Source organism: Gymnoscopelus braueri (genome assembly GCF_963280865.1).
Source record: "Gymnoscopelus braueri genome assembly, chromosome: 18".
NCBI classification, from domain to species: Eukaryota; Metazoa; Chordata; class Actinopteri; order Myctophiformes; family Myctophidae; genus Gymnoscopelus; species Gymnoscopelus braueri.
The window spans coordinates 39,117,064-39,144,794 of NC_137618.1; the positions used below are offsets into that span (position 1 = coordinate 39,117,064).

The window sequence follows — 27,731 nt, forward strand, 5'->3', positions numbered from 1 at the left end:
GATCAACACATATGAATGAATGTGTTGATGATCGTATGTGAACTTCTCCTGTCTTCACTATGAGCCTCCATCCAGAGACCGACGTGGACCAGACAGTAGAGAAATTAAAGCAGAGATATCTGAACAGGAGGAAACAACAGGTTCGTCTGGTAGTGTTTATGTAACTGCTTTACAGTGGCGGAAGAAGTACTCACATGTATTACTTAAGTAAAAGTATCGATACTGCAACGTAGAAATAGTAAAGGTCCTGAATTAAAAATGTACTTGAGCAAAAGTACAAAAGTATTGGTATCAAAATGTACTTAAATGTAACACACGTAGAAAGTAGGCTACTCATTACGCAGACTGTCCCATTTCACAAGTTTTCAAATGTATAAAATGTATACAAATCTTTAAAAAATATCAGATCTACAAGCTCACAATGCGTCACGATGCAACGCATTGTGTGCTTGTAGATCTGCAATGAAGTGGTTAATGTATGTTTTGTAATAATAATCAAATACAAATAAATCTACAAAGTAACTAGTAACTAAAGTTTTCAAATAATTGTAGTGGAGTAAAAGTACAATATTTGTCTCTGAGATGTAGTGGAGTAGAAGATAAGTTCAGCAAATTGGAAATACTCCAGTAAAGTAAAAAAATACCTCAAAATTGTACTTAAGTACAGGAGCTATAAGTTTATCTCAAAGTGTATTGCCAAAGCCTTGAGAAAACACAGTTGTCCAATTTTAGTTATGGCAGTACGTACATTTATTGATATGATAATGCGCTGGCCTGGGGGAATCCAATGTCTCAACTCAAACTTTATTTATATAAAGCACATTTAAAACAACCGTGGCCGACCAATAGTAAGTGCTGTGTACAGCTCAATGGAACAAAACTAAAATAAGAGAATAGCTTAAATTAACAAACACGGAAAAATAAATACACTAATTAAATACAAAAACAATGGCATGTAGTACACAGCAAAGGCCAGGGTTTCAGCTCAACTAGAATTGAATTAAAAACCCTCTATGGACTGGGCAGATCTAATGTGGACCTCAAAGCTCTAGCAGAGGTGTGACAATGGAATACATCGAGTCGAGTGGGCACCTAAACATTGTGGGCACCTCAATGTTAAATTGTCTTAAAAGTAAATAAAGAATGAATGTATGGTTTGGAAAGTCGTTAGAAATAATGCAAAGTATACGTGATTTCACGATTTGAACATCATGTACTTTATTATGAGACCTAAATTTACCCTTCAACTTCTTCTTTATGCCCAAAATGACTGCTTATCCACAGGTTGGTATCAATTTGTAGAAATTGTAGAAATGTTACGTCTTAAATGTCATTGAAAATATTATTATACGTATTTGGCCTCCCATTTATACAATAAATGTAAATGAAAAAATAAAATGTAAAATACATAAATATAAAACAAATGATGCCCAGAGTTCACATGGTCCCACTATTCCGCTTACCGTGACAATGTATGAGTTCAGCCATGTACAGTGGTGTTTGTGTTGTAACGTTCCTGCTTTTGACACAACAACTGGACTTGTGAAAATACTCTGTTAAATAGGAGTGTTGTAGTCAAAAACATTGCTTGAGTAAAAGTGCCGAAGTATTGGCTTCAATATATATACTTAAATTCGTGGTTATCCATTCCTCTGTGGTATGTTCAAGGTTCACGTTATGTTTTTATGTTGACATCTTTTGTACGGGTTCTACCACACGCCTGAGCAACCACATTACAGCCATGTGGTTGCTCATTTAACCGTGACTTTTGTAAGTGACTAAATTCTGTACGCAGCCATTTGCTTTACGTCTGTTAAAATATGTTGTCACGTTTTCTAGTTGCCATCAGGCGAGAATAACATCCTTGGGATCATTCACACGCATAGTGGTGGTGAGTGAATTATAATCATTCAGATTTACAATCTTGTGTTGTTGTTGCATACAGATTTTTTGGTAACTTGTTTGTCTGTTGCAGAAGTGTTGGAGCCCATCAGGTATAAGCTACCTACCGAAGAGATGAAAGGCTATAATAGAGCTGTACAGGATCTGTTCAAGGCTGTGACCAACCCCCTTGACTAGTAAGTGTCGTGTGTGTGTGTGTGTGTGTGTGTGTGTGTGTGTGTGTGTGTGTGTGTGTGTGTGTGTGTGTGTGTGTGTGTGTGTGTGTGTGTGTGTGTGTGTGTGTGTGTGCCAGAGAGTGTGTAATAAGTATGATTAAAATTATAACCAAAGATGATTATGCCTTTTCCAGTTTAGGCAATGAATGTGCTCTGCATGATGAGCTGAGCTGGGCTGATTCTCTTCAGGATTCTCAAGTGATCGTTACAGAGACAGGTGTGTGTGTGCCTTGGTGTGTCTTTTAGTGCCCAACCGATGGCAGATATTTGAGGCCGATTACCGATTGTTACGCTCCTTTGTCTAAGGGTAAAAGAGTGTAACAGAAAAGCAGGCGGAGACAATGTACAGAATACAAATAAAGTGATTAATTCACTAGAGTACACTTGAATTTAAGAAGAACAAACGCAAATAACAAACCAAAATCCTGCACTTAACCCCCTGTCCTATAATCCTAACCAAACAAAAAGACAATAACTAAACCTACTTACCTAAACAAGTTCATAAATAAAAAGGACATTTTAATCTCTGTGATAATATTTAAAAGCGCATGTCTAAGCTTTATACAAACTGAGTGAAAATACACAACCAAGGTTTTAACAACCAAACGAATACAGAGAACTTAAGTGTTACAAACACAAAGCAAATAGACAATACAGTCAAACCGTCAAGATAACTATCGATAACCTAGTGGCAAAGTATTTTAACGAAGGCAACAACAACGGTTAGGTGGGAGAACGAGGACGGGTCAAGTCTCCTCTCTCCGCTGTTTAGCTGTGTCGTTCCTCGGAGCTGGTATCAAAGAGTTAGGGTTTTGTAGGAATCCGCTATCCGCAGCAGCCAACGGCGTCATAGGAACATCAGTGGAGCTGACCAATCCGCAGGGATTGGGAACCACTTCCCATTCTGGTGATTATCAATTTGATAGCTGTCAATTTCCCACCGGCATAAAGCTGTCAGTGCCAATTTCTCAATGTGAACAGACATCAACTCTAAACCTCTACACCTCTACCATGCAGGAACACAGACATTACACAAAGTATTACAAAATAATACAAAATGCCAAACAACATGAATAAATAATACAAAATACGGCTGGCCGTAACACAGATGGTAGTCAAATAATGGCTGATATATCGGTCTGGCTCTAATGTATGTGAGTGATCCAGTTGCCACGGTGACTTTCAGATGTTCAATCAATGTCTTATTGCAGAGAAGGCTGACTACCGATGTTTGTTTCCAGTTATGGCTCAGAATTAGGCTGCTTCACTCATGCTGAATTTGTTATCCAGTCATAACATAACAGTAACAGTCAAGCAATTATATTTTATTAACATTATTGGCCTTAATATGTAGTCAATGTGTCATTGTTGGCTACTAATGCAGTCGTCGTCATCACTGTCTGGATCTCGTACAACCATTCTACATTACCAGGCTAACATTTAAAAGTAAGGGGGAAAAAACAACCTGTGTTTGTGGTTCTATCAGCATCAGACATCACATGCTGCATCAAAGGGCAAAAATGACAACCACTGGCATCTGAAAATGTCCTTAGCTCGAACTCAGAGGGAGGGGATCAGTTCAGGTTATTCTCTTGTTGAATACATTGCTGATATTATAATACGGTATGTGCCCCCCAAATAATGGACACATTACCGGTAATTCAAAGTAAAAAAATAAAAATAAAAAAAATAAGTTTTAAAATACCTGTAGATTTAGCAACATTTACCCACACTGAATGACTGCAAATTTGAAATGCTTGGTTTAACTAGAAGTAATGTGGTCCTATGTTGGGAACTAGAGGATTCTTTCTTTCTTTCTTTCTTTTTCTTTTATAAGTCTTTCTGCTTGCATCTATTTATATTGTTATCATAATGTTAGTATACAAATACTGGCACGGTGAGCTTGCATTCCATTGAATAACTGTATTGTATTGTAATTGTAATAATAGAGTGTTTGTTCAGTAACAGGGGTCTCCTTGTCTGTCCAGCTCTTCAGTAATCAAGAAATACATTTTCAGGTTGGGATAACAATTTAATCCAATCAGGAGAAAGAACTTATACAGGGTACTGGATAAAAAAAGTGAGATTTGAAGTGATGGTAAATGATCAGGCAGAATTGGAACTGAAATACAAGTAATAAATGATCTTTGTCAGGTTCTATCGTCTGATTGGATGAAATTTGTGACCCAACTGAAAATGGGGAGAGAAGCTGGAGAGAAGGGGAGTCCCATGTTACTGCCAAACGATTAACAGCAGTGATTACTATCAGAATAAAGAGGTTTAACTTTTTAACAAAAAGCCTTTTGTTTTAACTAAAAGATATTAACCCATTAAGACCTGAAGCAATTCTTACATTTATTTTCTAAATCCTAACAGTTTTTTGAAAAAGATCAGAAAAATATTTTTTCAAGATTTTTCAAAAATGGCAGATCTACAAGCTCATAGCGCGGCACTCGGTGCCGCGCTATGAGCTTGTATATCTGCTATTTTTGAATAGCCAAAGAAATCTAAAGTGACACAGATGCGTTCCAGGTATTAAGCATCTTTAACAACCTGCAACCTTTACCATGTGTCCAGATGTGACCTTGCCCTCTTGTCTGAATGAGAGCCTGGGGTCTCGAGACACTGCAGCGGGTGAGGGCAGTGGCGGACGGAGGAGGGGGCGTCGGCTGTTCGATTCCTGCCCCCCATCCTCCTCTATGCTAGGAACCATCTACCAGGAGATGATGACTGTCTATGAACAGCTGAAGGTGAGAGGACTGATACGGCAGTCCAGTGGACTGGACATATGATGGGTTCAGAACCTCTCTTTTGTTTGTTTTTTACCTGTGTGATCTGTGAGTCCTTCAAGGTCTAGTATTACCACAGCATTAGAGATTCCAGACAATGTATACACTTCTGTAAGAACACATCAGGAAAAGCTTAAGTTGTTAAAGTGTGTGTGTGTGCGTGCGTGCGTGCGTGTGTGTGCAGGCGGAGCGTGTAAGCCAACAGCAGTGGGAGCGGGAGCTTGAGGGGAGAGAGAGGAGGATACAGCAGCAGGAGGAGGCCCTGGGGAGGCTGACCGGTCTGGAGGAGGTGGTGCACACCCGTATCCTGGACCTGCAGCAGGTTGAGGATCGATTCAGCTCCATGTCAGCACACATACTGCCGCTGTACCTGCTGATGTTGAAGCTTTATTTACTGTGTGTGTGTCTGTGTGTTTCACCAGAAACATCAGCAGGAAGTGAGTCAACTGCAGGCGTTGGTCCGTGACAGGAGCAAGGAGAACCGTAGGCTCAAGTCCAGCTTTGAGACCATCAAGGAGCTGAATGAGAACATGAAGAGACAGGCTAGTACCTAAAGTCTAGGATCTTGAATCCTTATTCGGTTAGAGCCTGACCAATGTCAGATGTTTGACCACCAATTACTGATGTTTTGACCCATATATATATATATTTCTTTTAAAAGTGCATCATTTTATGGTAAATTTGAAAAACTCTATTTGAGAACATTTAACTTATAAGCTAACAACTGAATAAATACATAAATAAAAATTAAATGAAGCATTTTTTTATTTATTTAACCACTTCAAATATTTTCCAACAAAGATTGAAAGGTTAGAAATCAGGACACATCAGCTGCGTAGTTGCAGGTACAGATCTTGTTAAAAAAATCAAATGATGCCTCATACTGTATATCGGTCTGGCTCTACAAACGGTTGCATTTTATATATTTTGTATTTGCCTAGAGTGTATGTTAACCCCTCTGACCACAGGGGGGCACTGTGATATAAGACATCTGCATTTGGATGTTGGTCTGACCTGTTTGTAATGATAGCATGTTTGTATTCTGTGCATAGTGGCCCCCTGTGGATCTGCGATCAGAGGACAGTCTGTCATTGTCACAGCTTTTCAATTACAAGCGTCCCCATCTCAGTAGATGGCGGCCCTGGGTTTTTGACGTTGTGATTGGTGCAGATTGTGCATAAACCCTGTCCCAAATGTCCCGTATGACCGTCCATGTTTGTGAATGTGCAGCTGAACGACGTCAGTGATCAGAATAAGAAGTTGGAGCTTCAGTCCAAGAGGGTGCAAGCTCGTTTGGACAACCTCCAGGTATTAAACACTCTCAACCTGGCGGCCCTATTTTGGACTCGTCATTATAGGCAAACATTTTCCAAAACTGCGAAAGTAGCAGATCTACATTATCATTGGCAGTTACTGGCAATCTGAGATTGTAGATCTAGTATATAAGGGGCATAAGTGATTAATAAACTAACTCCATATGCATGGAGTTAGTTTATGTACCATGTGTTCATACCTTTGGTTAGTGGGAGATTAGTTCATATTTGACAAGCGGGTCAACTTGGAGGAATTTGGTGTTTTCCATTGCACTTCCCTCTAAAATAAATTGAAATAAACATGCCTACAAAAGCCTGCCTTTCAGCATACGTTCACAGGTTCGCTACTTACAGACTTAACTGAAAGTGACGTACTGTCGAAGGAATGCTTATTTTGACAAAGAGCATATGATATATTTGTTGCCTTGCTAGTATGTACTTTCAACCTCACACGAATGTGAATGATAGCCGCATTGTTTTTCTACAGAGGAAATATGAGCAGCACATGACGGCACCGAGGGGCCGCGAGAACACGTGCGTAAAGACCACAGAGGCCGGTAGGCCGTTAAAACGCGAGAAAAACGCGCCCTCTGGAAACCCCGGCAACAAGGTACACCGAGAACACTGCTGGATATGTTTTCACACATAGTTAGGGTGTGTGCATGTTGGGTCGTTCATTTAGGGCTTACTATTATTCTGATCAGCTGGCTTTGACGTAATTGGGTTTACACATGTGTTTGTTGAGAAAACACCACACACATCATTTAACCAGCCCCCCACCACACACACACACACACACACACACAGACACAGACACAGACACACACACACACACACACACACACACACACACACACACATGCACACACACAGTATATATACACACACACACACACAAGTTCATAAACAGGCTGAAAAGCTTAGTAAACACTTATTCTCCGCAAGTCACACACCCTCTGCCAAATAACATGATGAATCTACGTTTGTGCTGCTGTTGTTATTGTTGTTGTTGGTTATGGTAACCCTAATGACAATATCAATCACTGATGACTGTAAAACTACCAGACTCTTTACCCCCATCCCCTCAGGGCACTTCTGCTCCCGCCCCCATGAAGCTCCTGGCCCTGCTATTGGACTGGCTGCTTGACGGACAGACATTCTCTCCATTGGCAAGAGACAAGGGGAACATTCTAGGCCAGTGCTTGCCTCCAGAGGTCTTGCACAATGAGAGATGCTCCAAGGTGGTAAATTATTTCATTCTGTTTTATGACAACAGTCAGTTGTACTAATTGTATATAATTTAGAACATTTAAAACTTTTGGGTCACAAATTCCTGTGGTCCTCTGTTGTTCTTGGGTTGCCAGGTGTTGCCGTTGTTAGCGGAACAGCTCCATCAGACCCCTTCATCGGAACCATTACTCCTCCTCAACCTCCTGCGGTTCATCTACTGGACGCTGAGACACATGGACACTAACACTCAGGTACAACCTGCCTAAAGACCATAATACACACAAATAAATGACTGAAGGGAGAGACACTCTAATTTAATAATTGATCAAGTTTGTAGGAGAGATTGTACTAGCGTCCCATGACTTTATGGTTGCCAGCAGACCCGTTGAAAGGGTGCGTTACGACCAGGGCAGGAATCTGTGGCCCCTCAGTTTGGCCTTGTGCCCTTCAAAAAACGATGTGTCCTGAGGCCAGAGTGATTTCACTGTTTTCTCCTCTGCCTCTTTCCTCTCAACATGTTGAGAAGCAAGAGTGAAACAAGTGATTGGATCACAAGGCTATTATATAGCAAGCGTTTCTTCCGCATTCTACATTTACAATGGAAGGCTATGGGAGTGTCATAACTCTCTCAATAGCTCTGGTTGCCAGTATGCACAGGAAACTGTAGCCAGCCTGAAGCTCTACGGTAGCCTATCGTTATCGTGCAATTTCAAACCACTGTAGTATTGGTTAATTTGGTCAGCCATGGTGATCATTATGTAAGCAAACATGCCATATAGGAACGGTGTGGCATTTGGCGTTTCATGTGGATCTCGGACTTCATGTGGCCAGCCTGTGATGGAATTGTCTGACGTCAGTTGCCTATGACGTATAACTCCTAAGTTTCAGTCCAGCCCCGTTGACTTATTTGTAAAATTAAAGATAACTGTTACAAAAAATATATAAAATATATGTGAAAAATAATGTATGGAGGTACTAAGTTGGTCTACTGAGATTAGCACCAGTCAGACAAACAAACAGAAAGACAGATGGACAGACACACAAGATTAATGCCTGGTGCAGATTCTTAAACATACATGATCAAAAAAGGAACATCCGCAATTACAAAATAAGTGTTAAATCTTCTAATGCATCGCAGCAGCAATCACAGATACAAACACATTTCGGCACTTCTGACCTTCGCCAGCGTTTACGTCAGAAGGGCCAGAATGCGTTTGTATGCTTTGATTGGTGCTGTGATGCATTAGAAGAAGATTTGAAACGTATTTTGTGAGTGCGGATGTTCCTTTTGTGATTATGTATGTTTTAAGAACATGCACCCGGCATTAATTACATTTTGTGAGTTATGCGTGCCAATCTGTAGGACTACTTCATATTGTTAATTTAACTCCATCAAAACAATTCCATCACTGATATGCAAGATTACATTGACTGAATATAAGTTCAAAAAATATTATCTTGTGAACAAATCGCACAAATAAATCGCCCCATGTGTGTAAAGGCCTTAACAGTGAGACACACACGCTCTTTTCAAACATAACCACAAATGCTGTGTTATTCCATTATTTTTTAAATTGGCCTGAGTTGACTGTTGGTTGCTTTCAACATCGGCAATTTTCCACTTTTAAAACATCAGATCCTCAGATGGAATATTAGCCAGTTTTTCATGTGCATCTGAAAAGTCTAACCTTTTGGCTACTGCTGGTTTGTATCTGATGGCAACATCCTGCGTCTTTTGGCAATCGATCTTCTAAACTGAACAACAAAACAAACCCAGATGCGCAGGACCGCACACCTCAACACAATCACATAACACTAAACAAAACACAGTGTTGTGGCCTGGAACTGCTTCTGCTGCCAGGTATTGATCTGGCCCCGCAGGAGGAGATGCAGCACATTTCAAAGGTGCTAGAGCCCGTTCCATGCCAGATTTCCTGATTTTGTTGAGTCCTACCACTTGTTTTGTCCTACCACTTGTCAATGTTTTGACCTGATATTTTCAAAAATAAAATTGTTAAATCAATTCTAATCAATAAAAAAAAAAGAGTAGAAAATTCAGTGGCTAGAAATCGGGTGCATAATTGCTGATACCGATTTTGTCAAAAGGTCAAATAATATATAAGGTCTGGCTCTATGCAGTAGGCCTACATTACAACAAACAGGTACACAGTTTTGCGCACACACACACACACACACACCAACCAACCATGTGTGCTCTCCTCGGCACAGAGCCGCACAACTCAGAAACGCGTGTCCATGCTGTCTATACATCCCCCCCTCACAGCAGGACAGTGCTTCATGTGTGGACGTCTTATCGAGTTTCATTTTGTCTTCACGCTGGCAGTGTTATTTTCTTCAAGGCTCCTTCCTGCCTGCTTGTCAGATGAACGGTGTAGATATTGGAACAGGCTGTCGCAGTCTCTGTAGATTTGATAAGTGTGCCTGCACTGCCTGCCTCACACGGTTTCAAATCCCCATGGGGCCAAGATGGCTTCTGACGTCTTCAACGTCTTCCACGGAAATTGAAATTTCAACAGTGCACACTGCACAACATCAGCAAGTGGGGGGATGGGGGGGGGGGGGGTGTGTGTGTGTGTGTGTGTGTGTGTGTGTGTGTGTGTGTGTGTGTGTGTGTGTGTGTGTGTGTGTGTGTGCGTGTGTGTGCATGCGTGCGACCGACCAACCAATATTGTATCTATTCTCTTTGGCTCACCATCCTATGATACATACATAGGCTTTGTTCAGACTGCAGGCAAATGCGATTTGTTTTGTGGTATCACTTGCTGAAGATACCAAATATACAAGCTCACAACGTGTCGCATCACATTCAGACTTGTAGATCAGCTATTTTCGGACAACGTCATGCGACGAGTATAATTCGGTGTCCGAGTGCTCTTTTGCTATTTAGGCTTGATAAAACCTGATCTGATTCCAATCCAGATAGGCCAACATTTTGATTTGTGCTGTCAGTGTGAACATAGCCATGGAGCGAGGTTGATCTCGACACTATAGCTTGAATAACTAGCCACTGGCCAAGGATTTCTGCAAAGGCCAAACTCGCCTCCTCTATGGTCCACAGCCTCAGCTCCACCCCTCTCCCCCCTGCCAGTCAAGCCACACGGGGCCTGGACCCTCCGTGTTTGTTTGTCAGTCTGTGTCACGGCCGCATGCTGACGCGCTTGATGTTCAACTAGAATCACATGCGGCCTTATTGCTACAGCATGTGTTCACTTTTAAGACGGCCAAAACGCGCCAGCACACATAAATGGAGGAGAGTGAATCCAAACTTCATCCACTGTATTGCCCATAGAGCGAATGAAGACTGCACTATAGGAGGGCAGGGAGAAAGACAGTGATCGAGCGAGCGTGAGCGAGAGAGGTAAAGCGTTGCAGAAACCATCATCTCCCCATGCATTTAGAAACGGATATATTTTCCCGCGGTAGACTTGATCTATAGGCTTTATTATTTAGTTAGTGAAGTTGGGGAAGGAGCCAGAAGATAGAGAGATTTTTCTTTTTTGTGTGTACACCTCCATCCAATGAAGACCATTGTAGGTTTATCACTGATATGTTTGACAGTTATATCGTTATTGTGACATACAGCAAATGCGCTCATGCATATGCCCTGTCCATTTTGTGCATGTGTGTGTGTGTTTGTGTCTGCGCACACACAGGCTGTAGCGTTATCCTCCACCTTGCGGCGTATAGGAGAGGAGGTATCTCGGCCCACAGCCCAGCCTGCAGCCCTTCAGTCTGAGGATACGGACCCCCTTCCCTGGCCCCGCAGCATCGGACCCCCCCACAGGATCTGTCCGATGTACCGAAGCCCCTGTCCTCACACACGCATCCTCTCCATCCTCATCATTCTCCGTACCGTCACACAAGGTACACACACACACACACACACACACACACACACACACACACACACACAGACAGATGTTGGAAAAATCCTCCCGAGTTCCCGTCGATGGAGGTGCAATGAATAAATTCCAATGTCAACAGGCAGTGAGTTGTTATGCAAATCCTTTGACAGAGCCTTTTTCGATGGAAATACTGCATAATTCACATCCTCTGGAACATTGTGTGATCATGTGGTAAGGTTTCTCCCCAAACATGACTTTTAGAAAAAGAACTGCCTACAAATCATTTGCACAAGTTATTTACTACCACACTCACTCACTCTCAACATTAAACCTATTCTCAGTAGGGATTGAATGGTATGAAATTTCACGGTACGGCACATCTACCAAAATACCATGTCATATAGAATTTCACGCTATACATTTCCCCCTTTTTGTATGAAAAACAAGCCAGCAAGTATTTTGCTTTGGAGGAAAATATTTCTTTATTGAACTGAAGTTGTATGCCTGCTTCTGTGTGTATCTGTGTGTATTTACCTGAAGCTCTCAAGCACTAGCATTGTAATGTTTGCATAAAAATAGGGTTAATCTATACCGTGGTCCGTGGGCAGACTGGGCACAGTATCACACAAAGAGGATCATGGTTCTTGATACTGTTTCATAGTTGTCTTGAACCCTATATACTTTGAGTTGATCAGAGTCCCCCAGGGCTCTATATAAGGCCCCCTCCTTTTTCCCCCTACACTAAATCCTATATTAAAATTGGCTAATGGGAGGGTGGCCGGCCGGCAGACCACGGCCACTTCACTCTGACTCAGACATAACCATAAACAAACCTGATACGCCCATATATAGGCAGGACCATGGCCACGTCACTTTGACTCAGACATAACCATAAACAAACCCGATACGCCCATATATAGTCATAAATGGAGATCCGGTTGCCATGTGCATATCTCTGCTGTCGGGCAGAAACCATCTCCAAAATGTTCATTTTTCAGGAAATGAAAAAAACGAAACAAAAAGTGGAGTTAGGAGGTTTTGTTCATCATAAGATTGTTCATGATAAGAACAGCTGAATGGACCTCCAAGTTCACAATGAGGTTGGAGGTCAAAAGGGGGTGGAGCCTGGAGTCAGCAAAACCAGTGAACTCCACCAGGAGTTAGCTGGTTTAGCAGAAAGTTTGAGGATCCAATGGAGTTAGCTGGTTTTGTCAGAAGCGCTTTTTAATACTTTTCATTGGTTCAATATTTTTTTTACCAACACGCAGACGTAAAGGGTGTTCAATAGTGATTTATGGAAAAAAATGCAAAAGCGTCAAAATGGAGTTAGCTGGTTTCTGCCCGACAGCAACGATATGTGGGACCGACCGACTTCAAACTCGGCGCGCGCATCGGCAAGGACTCGAGGGAGTGCGGTGCCCACCGGCGAGTAGTTCGGATATGCGGTTCAGACCCGCCCATCCGACCGATCTATATAGGCATATATATCCAGTTGTCCAGAACCGCCGATCCTGGATCGGGCCCTGAACCACCGGTATCTTAAATAGCCGATCTTTTAGTTCACAATAACGTGTTGCACTGTGACGAGTTGTGAGCTTGTAGAATGTTCACCCCAGAAAAGTGCGTTCATGTGGTTAAAAACGGTATCCTGTTACATCCCTATTATCTTAATTGCAATATGCTAATGTGTCTGCTGACACCTATGGCTTGAATGGGCCTCCTCACTCAGCTATGAGTAAAATAACATACGTGCTGCTGGGAATGACGTGTGACTGTCTACTACCAAGGCTATTGTGTTATTTATTTATGAACTCCTTCCTTAGTCATATGATGAGCAGCACAAATTCTTATACAAATTCTCAGTGTTAATGAACCCTAAGAATGTACAATAGGAACCATGCTATGCTCAGAGTTACAAATGGATAACTGAACACTGAGGTTTTTACTGTGTAGCCCTTCAAGTGGGACATGCGTGGGGAAAACGTGTCCGTGACGCAAATCATTTTCCATCTGCCACTGAAACACGCAACCTCAAAACAGTCCTGTTTACACTTTGGATTTAGCTACATGTGCCGCATTTTGGCAAGACCATCTAGTTGACCTTGACTCACACGCACCCGTATTCAGCAGAAACCGGTGTTTAACTGAGATTTGCGCCCGGGTTTGAAGTACTTTGATTGATTTGTTGTCTTATGGTAAGCCTAGTCAACGTTACTGGCAACTGGCATGGAGGTAGAGGAGTGTTATTACATTTGGGGGAGGGGGGGCATAAGTTCTTGTCTGCTTTTTCAGAACCTGCCTTTGTGGCCTGGCCAGATACATCCTGACAAAATCCCTGAGGCATCTCAACTGGCTACAAATCACACAGCCATTTTCCACATGGCCTTTTAAAAACCCAAATCAATTATTGATTAAATTGATTGGTTCAATTAGGCTAACTATTGCTCCCCTACTTCATTGTGTTCAAGCTTCTTGCATAAATGTTCTGCTACATCTTCCCATGGCCCAGTTGTATAACCACTGGGTTATCATTACTTTTACCACTGCCTCCTGGTTCCATCTCTGTTTCATAAAGTACAGTACTGCTAACTAGGCCCTCTAGGCCCTCTAGGCCTTTTCATTGCACGATAGTGCTGGAATCATTGGAATCATTATAAGGGATTAACTGCTTAACACTTAAACCCTATATACTTTGTTGACCGGCGTCCCCCAGGGGTGACTGTGTGTACGTGACCCGCTCCTTTTTTCCCTGTACACCAAATCTCTTTTTATTTTTTTACGATATTGTGTATGTTTTGGCCTTTATTGATAGTGTACAGTACATACTGTAGACAGGAAATGGGGAGAGAGAGACGGGGAGTGACACGCAGCAAAGGTCATCGGGACCGCTGGGCCACACCACATTACTTTGCAGAAAATAGACAATCTACAAGCTCACAATGTGTTGCAAAGCGCTGCATTGTGAGCTTGTAGATGTGACATTTTTGCCAAATGTTCACCTATTTTTACCGAATGTTTGCCTTTTATGACATGCCTAGAATAGGAACGCTAGAGTTAGTGTGGTTAAGCCTGTATGCTTTGTTGTATGACTAATAGCAAAAATAGCTGATCTTCAAGCTTATACATTCTGAAGACAGATTTTTTTTTTTACTTGAAATCTTTTAACCGAATGGTTTGAGAGGCTCACAACGCATTGCACTGTGACGTGTTGTAAGCTTTTAGATCTGCAATTTTTGCTATTTAAAACATTTACACTTTCGACTATTAGGACACTCCCAAAATAGGGATGCCAGGCTGAAAGTGGTTAATGATTTCACACGTGCTTGTTATCCTCCCCACTGTGCCAGCAGCCCACTTGTAATGACGTGCACTAAACAGAAGTGGGCAGTGTTGCGGTTTCAGACCCATGCTGAATTTCAGGGGCTGCAAGGTGTGTTATCATCACACATACAAACTGTACATGCGGCACTTTACCTACCTATACCATCCATGTACTGGCAAGCTCTACAAACGCTGTGCTTTCAGTGGAAACTGCGCGGAATGGATTCATTAATGAAAATCACATTTCCATGTCACTAGTAATTTGCTCAAATAGGCCAGGGGATGCTAGAGTGCAGAGGAGGGTCAAATGTAAACCTGCTTGTCATGTACTGTTCTGGCCTGCCCGCTCCATCCATCACAGCAGATACAAGTGGACAGCAGAGGGAAAGTTTGACCAGCGTTTAAGTAGCTTATCTGAGCCAGTACAGAGTTCTCAGGGTAATTTTATCAAAGTGCCATATCACATTTAGCTGCACCTGAAGTTTTCCTCCGGTGCCTCATGCACTATAAATTCTCATCGGTGTAGTTATACGTCAAATCTTGACGTGGTCTTATTAATCTCTCCATTGATAAACAGCCCATAGCATAGCCAGCTGAGTATGTTTCTATATAGCGTAAACTCTCTTCTGTCAGTGCCGCTGCCAGGTTGGCTCGCTCGCCATCTCCGGATTGACGTGAAGCTGGATTGGGCATAATGGAGAGATAATTCTTCCCCTCCAGCACTCCCATCACACACACACAGGCTTTCTTTATATACATCATAGGTACCATTTATAAGATAAAGAAGAAAACCAATATGACTCCCAACAAAAGGAAGAAAAGAGAGAGAGAGCTTTTATCTTGCATCAGGTGTAATGAAAGCCGATCGGCATGTGGGTATTTTGAAGCGCGGTCGCTCAGAACCCGCAGTTTACGATGATCTGAGAGTCAGGGTTTGGGTTTCGACAGGTAGAATGTGTTTTTAACTGGTTGCTTGTGTCAGAATGGACCATTTTAAGACTAAGGAGAGTGGAATAGTCTAGGGATGGGAGTTGGCAAGGATCTCGCAATAACATATTGATTCTTATTTGACAATTTTATATGTATTGCGATTTATTTTAACCACTTAAACCCTCTATACTAAGTAAAATGATGCTGAGCAGGGTCAACTCTGTACTTGGTGTGCTCTTTTTGCGCTCTTCACCAAAATCTTTTCCTAGTTTCACCGAGCCATCTGCTGGGTAAAGCTGTAAAAGCAATTTCCCCTCTCCTGGGGACCAGAAAATACTCCCTTTCCTTTCCTCATTAAAAAGATGCCTTTACACAGTAAAATCCTTGGTGTTAATGTATCTGTTTGTAATCCTGAGAGTGTTCAAATGGAACCAAATATACCCTTACAATAAAAAGCGCATTTATATAGATTCTTTCTCCAAAGCGTGGCTAATGTGTATCTGGCATTGGCCAAAGTACAACTCCAATGTACATGTTCCACGAAAGTCACTACGTGATTTGACTGATAAAACTGTACACCTAGTGAGACAATGGACTGCTCTAAACACACACACACAACACGCAACATTATATTTCACAGTAAACGTGAGGGTGGTCTGGGTGTTCCCAATGGAGTGGGTAGGGTCTAACTCTGAGGTTGTGGCTGTCTCTGAGGATTTTATATCTGACCCCAGTATCTCTGTCAGAGCAACTATGACAGTGTGTGGACTTGAACACCAACTTCCACTGACTACTAATGCCCGAGGTCGCCTCCTATGTGCACAACAGCAAAGGCAGCGGCAACATTGGACTGAGCTGAGACGGCAAGGGAAGACTGCATGTCTCCCTGCTGTGGACCAAATGTTGCCATAGATGAGTGCAATGTTGACTTTACTCTGAAAGGAGAGGTTGCAGGTTTTACCATCTAAACTTAATCTCTCCATCTGGTTTCCAGGCAATCATGCTCCTCACTGTATACATCATGGTCATGAACAAATAGCTGAAACCATGATGTCCCACATCTTAAATGGGTGCCATGTATACATGGGACTCTACATAAGTAGGCATGACAGAATAGTGGACTTGATATCAAAAGATATCTCTTCCATTTTCAGGTCCTCCATGCTATATAAGCATTCTACTAATGATGATCCTGTGTTCTCTAACATTACAGCTAACACCGCTGATGTCATTGTTGTTAATGAAAACCATAGGGAGGTGTTCATTCTCGAGGTCGGCTGTACCTTTGATTACAGCTTAGAGGAAGCCTTTCTAACCAAAGTGCTAAAATATCATCAGCTGGAGCCTAGGGCCTACAAATGGCCGTCCTCTCCAAAAGCAGGGCCAAACAGTTAGCAAGGTATTGCTCAGTATCAGCTGAATTTGGAGGAGGCGTTGTTTCCTTTATCCATGATTGATGTCTGCTGTGTCTGACAAGTATGTCAACTGTATTTTATGTAACAGTGATCTGCCATATACTGTAGGCACTTTGTAACTGGCTGTTTTCATATTGTCTGACTGCACTGGCAGTGTTTTATGTCCTTTGTACAAGGCATTTCTGTACTTCTGTTTATGTGGGCATAAATAAATAATTCAAATGTGTGACCGTTGTTCCTCTCTCTCCCATCCATAGCTGATGTGCTGGCCCTGGCACTGAGCAGCCTCCACAGTGAGCTGGCGTGCGAGCAGAGCCATGGTGTGTTCCTGCATTACAGCGGAGTGTGTGTGTTACTGTCCCTGCTGCGGGCAGGACGCGGGGGCCTCCACACGCCCACAGACATCCTGATGCAACTCACCACTCAGTCCCGTAAGTTCAGGCGTGTCAAGCGTACACCACAGACAGACACACAACACCTGTGTAGTTACTCACACACAATTCTCATGTACACAAGTATTATTTCACATTTCGTGTAAGTCAGGGGCTCCCAAACCTCTCCTTGTCAAGGACCCCGAAATAGCCATAGCCTCTGGCTGTGGCCCCTATTGTAAAACAAAGAAAGAAAATACAGAAAAAAGCCCATCTAAAACATGTAGAACTGCAATTTGCGCTATCTTTTAAAATATTTGATAATGATAAGCTCAAAACTTGAAATTAAATACATTTCTTTCTATATTTTTGTGTGATTCAGAGCAAGTGGTCAGGAGCCTATCTCCACCAGTTAATGTAGCTTGAGGCAGCTTGATGTACAAGTACACCTCCTGGACATGACGCTGGTATGTCACAGGGACTTACCCCAGTCCAAGCCTTGATGCTGAGTGCCAAGCAGGAGGGCATCAGGTACCATTTTTAGTCTTTGGTATGATTCAGCCAGGGATTGAACCCACGACCTCCCAATCTCAGGGGGGCACTCTAACCACAAGGCCACTGAGCTGGTGCCGCTTGACCAGTCTTACCATAAGACAACAATCCAATCAAAGTACTTCAAACCGTGGAGCAATACACTTGGGCAAATCTCAGCTAAACACCGGTTTCTGCTGAATATGGGTACATTTGAGTTAAGGTCAACTAGACGACGGTCTTGCCAAAATTTTGCAAATGTACTGTTGCAAAATCCAAAGTTTAAACAGGACTGTTTTGAAGTTGCGTGTTTCAGACAAAGATGGAAGTGACAGGCACGATTTCCCTACGCAGTCTCACTTGAGAGGGCTAGCGAACATTTTTGTAATTACGTACAATCAAAAAGGTGACGAGAAGGGACACAAGGAGTGCTAGGGGGTGAGGTGAAGCCTGAAGAGGTGAGTTTATAGACTGCAGTGGAAAATGGCTTTGGGAAACTAAATTGTGCGTTAATTGCTGGGAGCTGACAGTAGGTGTGGAGATCCACACCTGAAATTATACCTTTAGCTCAGAAAGGAGCAGGGCTGCAACTGTTATTTCTTAGCTATCAAGAAGCAACTTTCAACAAATCAATGTGTTTTTTATTTATCCTATTTTATAATTTGTTGTACAAAAATACTGAAGTTTATTTTCGTTTTTTTTTTTTTACTATTTGAAGATTTTCACCTATAATGACACAGGATAGTGATTAACTGTTGAATTTTTTTCATGAAAAAATAAAATGAAAGAAAATAAAAGTTTTCATAATCGATTAGTTTGATTAACTGTTGCACTCCTAGAAAGGAGGCCGCAGTGCGTAGGGACGTTACGTTGCCCTAAAACGCTGCTCGCCCGCCACTCGTCTCTCCGAGATTTATAGGCCGTCTGCCCTACCACCATTTACCTTGATTTATACCAGCATCCCCTCCACAATCTGATTCCTATGAAATCCACATGTGAACGCTGAGCTCCTCCTAAGCCGGCATCAATCACCGGGGGAGGATGCAAGGAGCAACAAACGTACGTGATGGTCAGGGCCTTGGACCCCATCACCCCCTCTCTCTCTGCGGGGTCTTTCATAGGCAGCCAGGAGGACGATAGAGGCCCATGCCGCGAGATGGAGAGAGAGAGAGAGAGAGAGGGGAATAGCTGCAATATGTTCTGGGCGGTGTAAGGCCAACGCAACTGGCAAGGTTATGAGCCGTGTCATTCTGAAGTGTGCACTGATACAGAACAGAGGGAGGAATAGGGGTCAAGGTGTGTGTGTGTGTGTGTGTGTGTGTGTGTGTGTCTGATGTATAGTGGAATTTGAGAAATAGATATTGTGAGGAAAACTTTCCTGGTCCTCACAAGACAAATTTTATGGTTAAAAAGACTTTTCGAGTTAGGCTCACAACTAGGAAAAGATTCAGGGTAGGGTTTTGGTTAGGCATTTAGAGCTTAGGTTTAGGGGTTGGGGTTGGAGTTATGCCTGATTTAGTAGCACTCCGGTGTCACACACCGAGAATAGCAGACATTACAACCTCACAATACATTGCAACGAGACATGTTGTGAGCTTGTAGATCAGCTATTTTTTTGCTTTAGTGTTGGGGATAAAAAATCACCATCCTAAAATGTCGATGTCCTCGCAACTATAGTAATTCAGATGTGTGTGTGTGTGTGTGTGTGTGTGTATGCGTGTCTAGGGGGCTGTATGTCTAGTTAGCCTGGCTGATGGGTGTGTTTTACAGGGCAGTTAATGAGGAGAGACAGGGAAGGGGTAGAGACCAGGGGGGACGACATGGGTTCACACCTGAAGGTCATCAATAAAAACAAAATAACAAAATAAAATAAGGCCCTGCGCAATTAGTCACAAAACCATGCACACGCCACGTCCCTGCTTGTATCATGGCTAATGTACAGTCACACATGCAAGCAGCAGTTGTTCACCACAACCCTGGGTTGCACACACACACACACACACACACACACACACACACACACACACACACACACACACACACACACACACACACACACACACACACACACACACACACACACACACACACACACACACTGTCCCAGTAGCACTTTTTTACTGGGCAGCCATGGCCACTTTCAGGTACAGTGGGTCTGTTGTCTATCCCCTCAAGGTCTTTAGCTACCATAGTCTCACTCTCATATAAACAGCTTCCAAGGACACATGTGGCCCTGCTTACTGTCTGCCTTCACCATATACACGTGTGTGTGTGTGTGTGTGTGTGTGTGTGTGTGTGTGTGTGTGTGTGTGTGTGTGTGTGTGTGTGTGTGTGTGTGTGTGTGTGTGTGTGTGTGTGTGTGTGTGTGTGTGTGTGTGTGTGTGTGTGTGTGTGTATATATACACACATACACATACACACACATATACACAGACACACACACACGCACACACACAGAGAGTATACTGAATGTGTGTCTGCTCCAATCTGGCTGTATGACTCCCATTCAGAGATCTAATCCACCGCATGTGGCATAGAATGTGTGTGTGCGTGTGTGTGTGTGTGTGCTCGGACTGTTTGCTCTAGTCTCTATAGAGACCCCCCCGCCAACACCCCCACCCCACTAAATCACTGTGGACAAGTACCGTTTGGCGCTGACCCTGGCTGTTTGAAGTCTCACATGGGGACCTAGTGTACCTATGAAGAATCGAGGAAGCAGATGTGTGTCTGTCCATCTGTGTTTGTCCAGCCACATCTGTGCAAAATCTAGCGCACATGTAAAAGGACGATAAGTACGCATCATATCGCGGGCCAAGGGGGCGATAAAACCCTTTTTGGCTTCCAGACATTTTTTCCTGTAGCTGTCGGAGAGGTGAGCTACAGTATGCGAGTGCCTGGGAAACAGATAATGTGTAAATTGGGACCATTCACAAGCAATGTTATTATGCAAGCATTTGAAATGGTGTTACTGCTAACAGTAGCCATGCGTATATTGGTCTTAGCCACATTAACCCTGGCGTCCATATTTTGGGCATGTTATCGTAGGTCAAACTTACGTTTTTCACAATTCTTCAATGTAAAAAAAAATAGCCGATCTACAGGCTCACAATGCATCACGATGTCACGCATTGTGAGCTTGTAGATCGGCTATTTTCGAAGTATAAAATAGGGCTTAAGTTAGAGGCGGGAAGCATTTTCTTTCCAGAGGGCCATTCTGACTTCGATAAAGTGAGCGAAGTGCCACACATGTGTCAATTGAATTGTAATGTGATACACGTAGTGCTGAATTACTTTAAAACTGCCTGAATTTGGTAGACATGACAGATTGCTTTACAATAGGCAATTTGCAAGGCCAGAAGGCCTGGGTCCTTGCTTCACAACACAATAATTTTCTATTACAAAATTTAGACTCTGAAGTACTCTGAGGTTACAATGAAAACTTTACTTTCATGCAACAATCCACTTTAATGCATTATCAACTTTTAAAATAACCTACCAATGTATATCTTGCCAGTTGCACCACTTCAGTTCAGTCACTGACAAGTAAGAAGAAGTGGTCGTGTTATTTTTCAGCGAGCGATTCAGTTCCACTAACCTTGGATCTCAGATATATTGTTGTGTGGTAGTTATGTATTGCTGACGCACACAAAGAGTACGATGAAAAGCACACCAAATATGTGAGATAAACAGAAGAATAACAACAACATAAATCGTTTTTATCTAGCCGTGATAGAAAAGTGAGGTTAACCACTTGAAACCTAGCGTCGCTATTGTGGGAGGAACAATCGCAGGATATAGCCGATCTACAAGCTTGTAGCTTGTAGTGTGAGCTTGTAGATAGACTATTTTTGGTGAAGTACAGAGCCGAGCCTGGTCAACTAAGTATTAGTTTAGTAAGTATATTAGAGGGTTTAAGTGGTTTAGAATAAATACAATAAAACCCTCACTAGCAATGGCTTTGTTTTTGAGAAAGGCTAATTAATGTTGTGTAAATGAGCATCTCTCCCAAAGCTGCAGTTAAGATCAAATCATTTTAATGTGTGGTGTAATCAAGCGAGCAAACCCGGCGGCAGCTTCACTCCTCTTCACACATTTTATTGTACTGCTACTGTATCAAGGCTGAAATTAATAATAAATAAAGAGGCAGCATATCCCACAAATAACAAATCACTGACAGATTACTAGCAATAAATCCTTGTTGGCATGCAGAAAAACACTCTGTTGTGTGATTTCATATTTGTGGGATGTGTGCTCCCTCCTTTTTTTAACATGTTTATTCGCATAGCACATTTCAACAACAAGGCAATTCAAAGTGCCTCACACAAAACATGAAGCATTGAGACATTTAGGCACAGAGCATTAGGACACAGAAGAAACACATTATAAAAGGGCATTTGAATACAATTGAAAATGAGAGGGAAGTTCAAATAAAACAGTACGATAAGAGAATGAAATTACACAGCAAAGGAAATGATTAATAAAATGAAATAAACCAAAAAGCCTTCAGCTTTGATTTCAAAGAAGTGAGAGTGTTAGCAGACCTGCAGTTTTCTTGGAGTTTGTTCCAGATATATGGTGCATTAAAACGGAGTGCTGCTTCTCCACGTTCAGTTTTGACTCGGGGTTCAGAAAGTAGACCTGACCCAGACAACCTGAGAAGTATGGATGGTTCATAATGTAGCACAAGTCAAGATCAGAAATGTGTTTTGGCCGTAATCCATTCAATGCTTATAAAACAACAGTAGTATTTTGAAATCGATTGTTTGACAGACAGAGAGCCACTGTAAAGATCTAAGACCTGGAGTGATATGCTTCACTTTCTTGGTATTGGTAAGGACTCGAGCAGCAGCATTCTGAATCGACTGCAATCATCGGATACATTTTTTTATGGAGACCTGTAAAGACCCTGTAGAGACCCTTAAAATAAAGTCAAGTCTACTGAAGATGAATGCATGGACAAGTTCTTTCTAAATCCTGCTGAGACATAAGTTGTTTAATCCTTGATATATTCAGATTCAAGTGATCGTATACTTTGTAATTGTCTTAATTTGGCTGTTGAAGTTCAGGTCTGAGTACATGACTTCACCAAGATTTCTTGCTCGGTTGTGGTTTTTAATATTACCAACTGATGCTGAGAGCACTGACTTTGCATTTAATTGTTCTTTCTTGTCTCCAAAAACAATTACTTCAGTTTTGTCTTTGTTTAATTGAAGAATGTTTTGGCACATCATGCATTGAAGATTTTCTTTTAAATAAAACATATTAATATAATAAGTCTTTGTTTGCTACAGAGCTTATTTTCATAATTTATCCAAAACCCAGTGCAACAGTTACACTGGAAACTCGGAGCTCGTAGTCAGCTGTCCCCCCACCCCAGCGTTTAAGTGAGGTGTGGTTATCATCATAAATGTCTGAAAACAACGTAATTTCAGATGAAAACAGTGGATGTGGAACCACTGTGCCAGTAGCCTGTGTGGACGCTGACACTGTGGCCCGTAGACATTGGAGAGTTAATTTTTTTGATGGAGCGTTTTTTGGCAGGAATGTGACTTTAGCAGAAACAAATGTTTTTCTTAACTAGCAACCGACTCATTTTCGGAACTTCAAGGTCCCCATTTGCTTTTATTGACAACAAAAAATATGCTCCCATCTGTGTGGATCTGTGCTCTTCTCTTTTTAATCCGTTTCATCTTTGTGTGTGTGTGTGTGTGTGTGTGTGTGTGTGTGTGTGTGTGTGTGTGTGTGTGTCTGGTGATTATGGTTTGGTGTAGAGAAGGCCAGAGTTAACACTGACAATATGGAAGCTCATTGAAATGGCAGCATCACAAGCATCTGCGTCCCGTGTTCCCCCTTGGAGCGTTGAGTTTGTTTGTGGGATTGTCATTCAGCAGTTATTGCACATCTAGAGTTGATGTTTCTCTCGCTGGGCCGGTGGTTGTGTGTCTGCAGATATGCATGAGTTCATTTACTATTTGTCCACTTCGTTCAGGGTCCTTATCGAATCAAACAGTCACAAGATGAATGGCTTTCTACATTTGACAAAACATAGTGCCTGGGGTAAGAATTTGTGTCAGTGTGTGTGTGTGTGTTAGTGTTGATTTTGACAGCACATTTTGATTTAGTTTTAGTCATAGTCTTTTGAATACAATTCCATTAATTTTAGTCGTATTTTAGTCATCTGAAATGTTTTAGTTTTTGTCTAGTTTCAGTCGACAAAATATCATAAGATTATAGTCGACTAAATCTATAGTCGACTAAATCTTAGTTTTAGTCATCATAGCTTAGTTTTTATTTAGTCTTTATTTAGTTTTATTTATTTAGGTTGTGAAAAAAGGTCGTCGACGAACATTTTGTCGTCACACAGTTTTAGTCGACGAAATCAACGTGTGTGTGTGTGTGTGTGTGTGTGTGTGTGTGTGTGTGTGTGTGTGTGTGTGTGTGTGTGTGTGTGTGTGTGTGTGTGTGTGTGTGTGTGTGTGTGTGTGTGTGCGTGCGTGCGTGCGTGCGTGCTGTGTAGGCTTCCTAGTACCCTTCCTGGAGGCATGTAGCTGTGAGGACTTCTTCCGTACGGTCTCACAGCTCCTAAAGAACCCTCGCATGGAGCTCCCAGTGCTGGAGAAGCTTTCCATCCTCCTTCAGAAACTGTCAAACATCAGGTACGCACGCACACATGCCCGCACACGTACAGTATGTATTGCAAGCCTGGTGGGGATTGTTTCAATAAAATTTCATTTTAACCATTGTTCTGCCAACCCAACCCTAACCTCAAAATCCCAATCCCTAACCCTAGACCTAACTCCTAAATGCCTAATCCTAACCATGACCCCAACCTGAAACTTTTACTAATTGTAACCTTAGCTCTGAAAAGCTTTCTTAGCCATGAAAATGATCCTTTCACTAAAGTTTGACTTTTATGCCGTTTCTCCAATAAATAAAACAAAAACAGAATACCTGCAAATGCGTACTCACACTGTACATGAACATGCACACATTCATGTGCCCCTCACAATGGATACCATTTTGTTCATATGGACAGCCCAAGTTGTGGGTATGATCTGAAGCAGCAATGTAGGAACACAGAGTTTTAGACAGAGGAGAAAAGCGAAGGTCACAATCAATCAGTGAATGTGTTTTGAAGCCTGCTCTCCATGGGAATGGTTTCAGTGGCGCTTAAGTGGCAGGATATGGCGCAAGAGAAAAGTATTTGGAAGCATCTTTCCAATGATATATTTATAGACTAATAGGTCTTTGTGGTTTGCGTTGTGCGTGTGGGTGTGTGCTTGTGTGAATGCGTGTGTGTGTGTGTGTGTGTGTGTGCGTGCGTACGTTCAGGAAGAACCGTCGGCTGTTTGAGCTCTCCTCCCTCCACCTCCTGCTGCTGGAGTTGCATCGTACCACCGATCCGGCAAACACCTTCCTCTGTCTCAACCTCAGCTCCATCCTGCTCAACCTCAAATAACACAGCAGCACACACACACGCATGCACACACACACACGTTTGTATTACTATAACATTTTTGTTTGGTGAGGGGTTTTTTGTGCCATTTTTAACCCTAAAGGGCTTAGTTTTCACACTGGAAGCACCTGAAGTGCCTAGTAATACATTTTTAGTGAGAGGCGAGCAGGCATGTAGAGAGGTGCGGGTAATCTGACAGGCGACAGGAGCGACAAACTGCTGCACTCCTGTGAAAATGTTGCGTTTGCTTGTGCTCGTTTCACGCACACGCACCGGTGTACAAGGCATGTCAGGCATAACTCTAACGTCTAACCCCTAAACCTGACCTCTAAATGCCTAATAATAATCCTAATCACAACCTGAATATTTTCCTAATTGTAAGCCAACTCTAAACATTGTTTTCAACCATAGAACAACCATTTGTTCTTCACAACGTCTGTTTCTCACATTCTAGTGGGGGGCATTTGGCCTTCACGAGTATAGTAATACAACTCCACACACACACACACACACACACACACACACACACACACACACACACACACACACACACACACACACACACACACACACACACACACACACACACTCTCCCTCTTTCACACTCCCCTGTGCCTCAATCCTCATTCCATCCTGTGAAACCTCCGATAAAACACTCTCACATGCACAGTCGAACTCTCTCTCACACACACGTTTTATCCATCCTGACAAAAATCCTCTTCAGTCCATCAAAGGTATATATATATGTTTTTATTTATGTACCTTATGTTTTGTACTTTTTTTTTTTTTGTGTCAGCCATCTTGTTTTTATGTTCCAGAAGGCTAAACTTTAGTGCCCCGTCTTTCGCCATATGCAATGAAAATTCCTGTTATGAAACGAGTATCATGCTTCTTTAATGGGTGTCTCATGTGCTCGGGGGCGGAAGAGCGGACTCAACTGTGAAGCTTTTTAATGGCAATAAACAAAAGAACGAACTGGAGAGGGACGACGCACGTATGAACGGTCCGAATCCATATGTTTCATATAAAGAAGTCTTATTTGTTTGTTCCAAAACAATGTTGGGTGGATGTGGAGGGGGGGGAGGTAATGGCCTCAGCATGGGCACGCTGATGGTGGCGGATGATGGAGCAGATTAGGAGCGCTGGAACCGTCATAGTTGATTTTGAGGGCTTGGGACATAACACAGCGAGCGCTTGATCAATCTGATCCATTATGATCACATGACAGGCTATGCCTGCCTTTTTTGTGTGTGTGTGGGTGGGTGGGTGTGTGGGGAGGGGGGTGTGTGGGGAGGGGGGTGGGGGGGTTGATGTTCCTTTTTTTTTTTTTTTCAGGAGGGATCAAACATCTGGCAACAGAAATCGGTCCCATTTTCAAGTCGTTTTGCGAAGGCCGCATTTAACCACATGAGCCCGAGCGTCCCTATTCTGGGCATGTCATAATAAAGGAACATTTGGCGAAAATAGCTACAAGCTCACGCGTTGTGAGCTTGTAGATTGCATCATTTCAGTGAAGAGATTTGATGTATTGGGGGGGGGGGGGGGGGGGGTGGGGGTAGGGGACCAAGTATAGACCCCTGGGGGACCCCGGTCAATGACATATATATGGGGTTTACCTGGATAAAATTCTCACCCTGACTTTCTAGCCCTTTGACTCCCTCATTCTGTCCATCCATCTGTTGTTAAGGAACATTTTGGTGGGTTGCCGCGTGCGCTGAGGTGGTTCCCCTGTCGGCGGTCGGTCTGGCTGTCTGTCAGCGCTAACGACATCTTAATTAACTGTCAGTTCAAGCCTGATGAGCAGATGTGATTAATGCAATCACACACGCACACGCACACGCACACGCACACACACACACAGCTCTGTCTCTCTAACACAAATATAAAGCTAAAGTTTCTCAATGTTGGGTCCGTGGACCACCAGGGGTCCAAATGGATGCTATATGGGTCTGTAAATCTGAGAGTTAAATTGACACTGAGTAGCCTGGCATTTCCAGACTGATCACGTGGGATCAGGATCCCGCGTGATCGGTCTGGCAATGCCAGGCTATAGATTGGGATCCCAGAGATATAAACCCTCTCCAGTCCGTGGCCTAATGCATATCAAACTGTGGGTCCTTGAAATTAAAAAAGTTTGAGAATCACTGAACTTAACAATAATGGAACCCCCGTCTACACTGTAAAATCCTCAGTGCTTATGAAACCAAATGGACCTGTAAGGGTCCATTTGGTTCCATCTGTACACTCTCTGAGTTACGGTCCCATAAGGGTCCATTTGGACCGCTGCTGGTGGTCCCCGGACCCGACGTTGAGCAAAAGTGTTACAAAACGTTCCAAGGAACAAATAATAAGCCTCTCTTTCCGTGTCTGTAGTGCCAGTCCACCTCTAACT

General features: G+C 42.6%; 1 protein-coding gene across 1 annotated transcript; it reads left to right on the forward strand.

Moving 5' to 3' along the window:
- On the forward strand, window positions 1-26,308 carry ccdc138 (coiled-coil domain containing 138). The gene is made up of 15 exons (XM_080456889.1): window positions 1-140; window positions 1,840-1,891; window positions 1,976-2,078; window positions 2,252-2,334; window positions 4,695-4,867; window positions 5,091-5,228; window positions 5,329-5,448; window positions 6,137-6,214; window positions 6,707-6,829; window positions 7,308-7,463; window positions 7,584-7,700; window positions 11,124-11,334; window positions 17,239-17,412; window positions 24,401-24,539; window positions 25,216-26,308. The coding sequence occupies exons 1-15, from the start codon at window positions 60-62 to the stop codon at window positions 25,340-25,342; spliced, it is 1,875 nt and encodes a 624-aa protein (XP_080313015.1). The 5' UTR covers window positions 1-59; the 3' UTR covers window positions 25,343-26,308.
- The last annotated feature ends 1,423 nt before the right edge of the window (window positions 26,309-27,731 follow it).

Excerpts from the sequence above, each read along its gene's own strand:
- ccdc138 (XM_080456889.1), top strand. The coding sequence starts at position 60 with ATGAGCCTCCATCCAGAGACCGACGTGGACCAGACAGTAGAGAAATTA. Across the intron at positions 7,464-7,583 it reads ATGAGAGATGCTCCAAGGTG|GTGTTGCCGTTGTTAGCGGA; the intron begins GTAAATTATTTC and ends TTGGGTTGCCAG. Across the intron at positions 24,540-25,215 it reads CAGAAACTGTCAAACATCAG|GAAGAACCGTCGGCTGTTTG; the intron begins GTACGCACGCAC and ends GCGTACGTTCAG.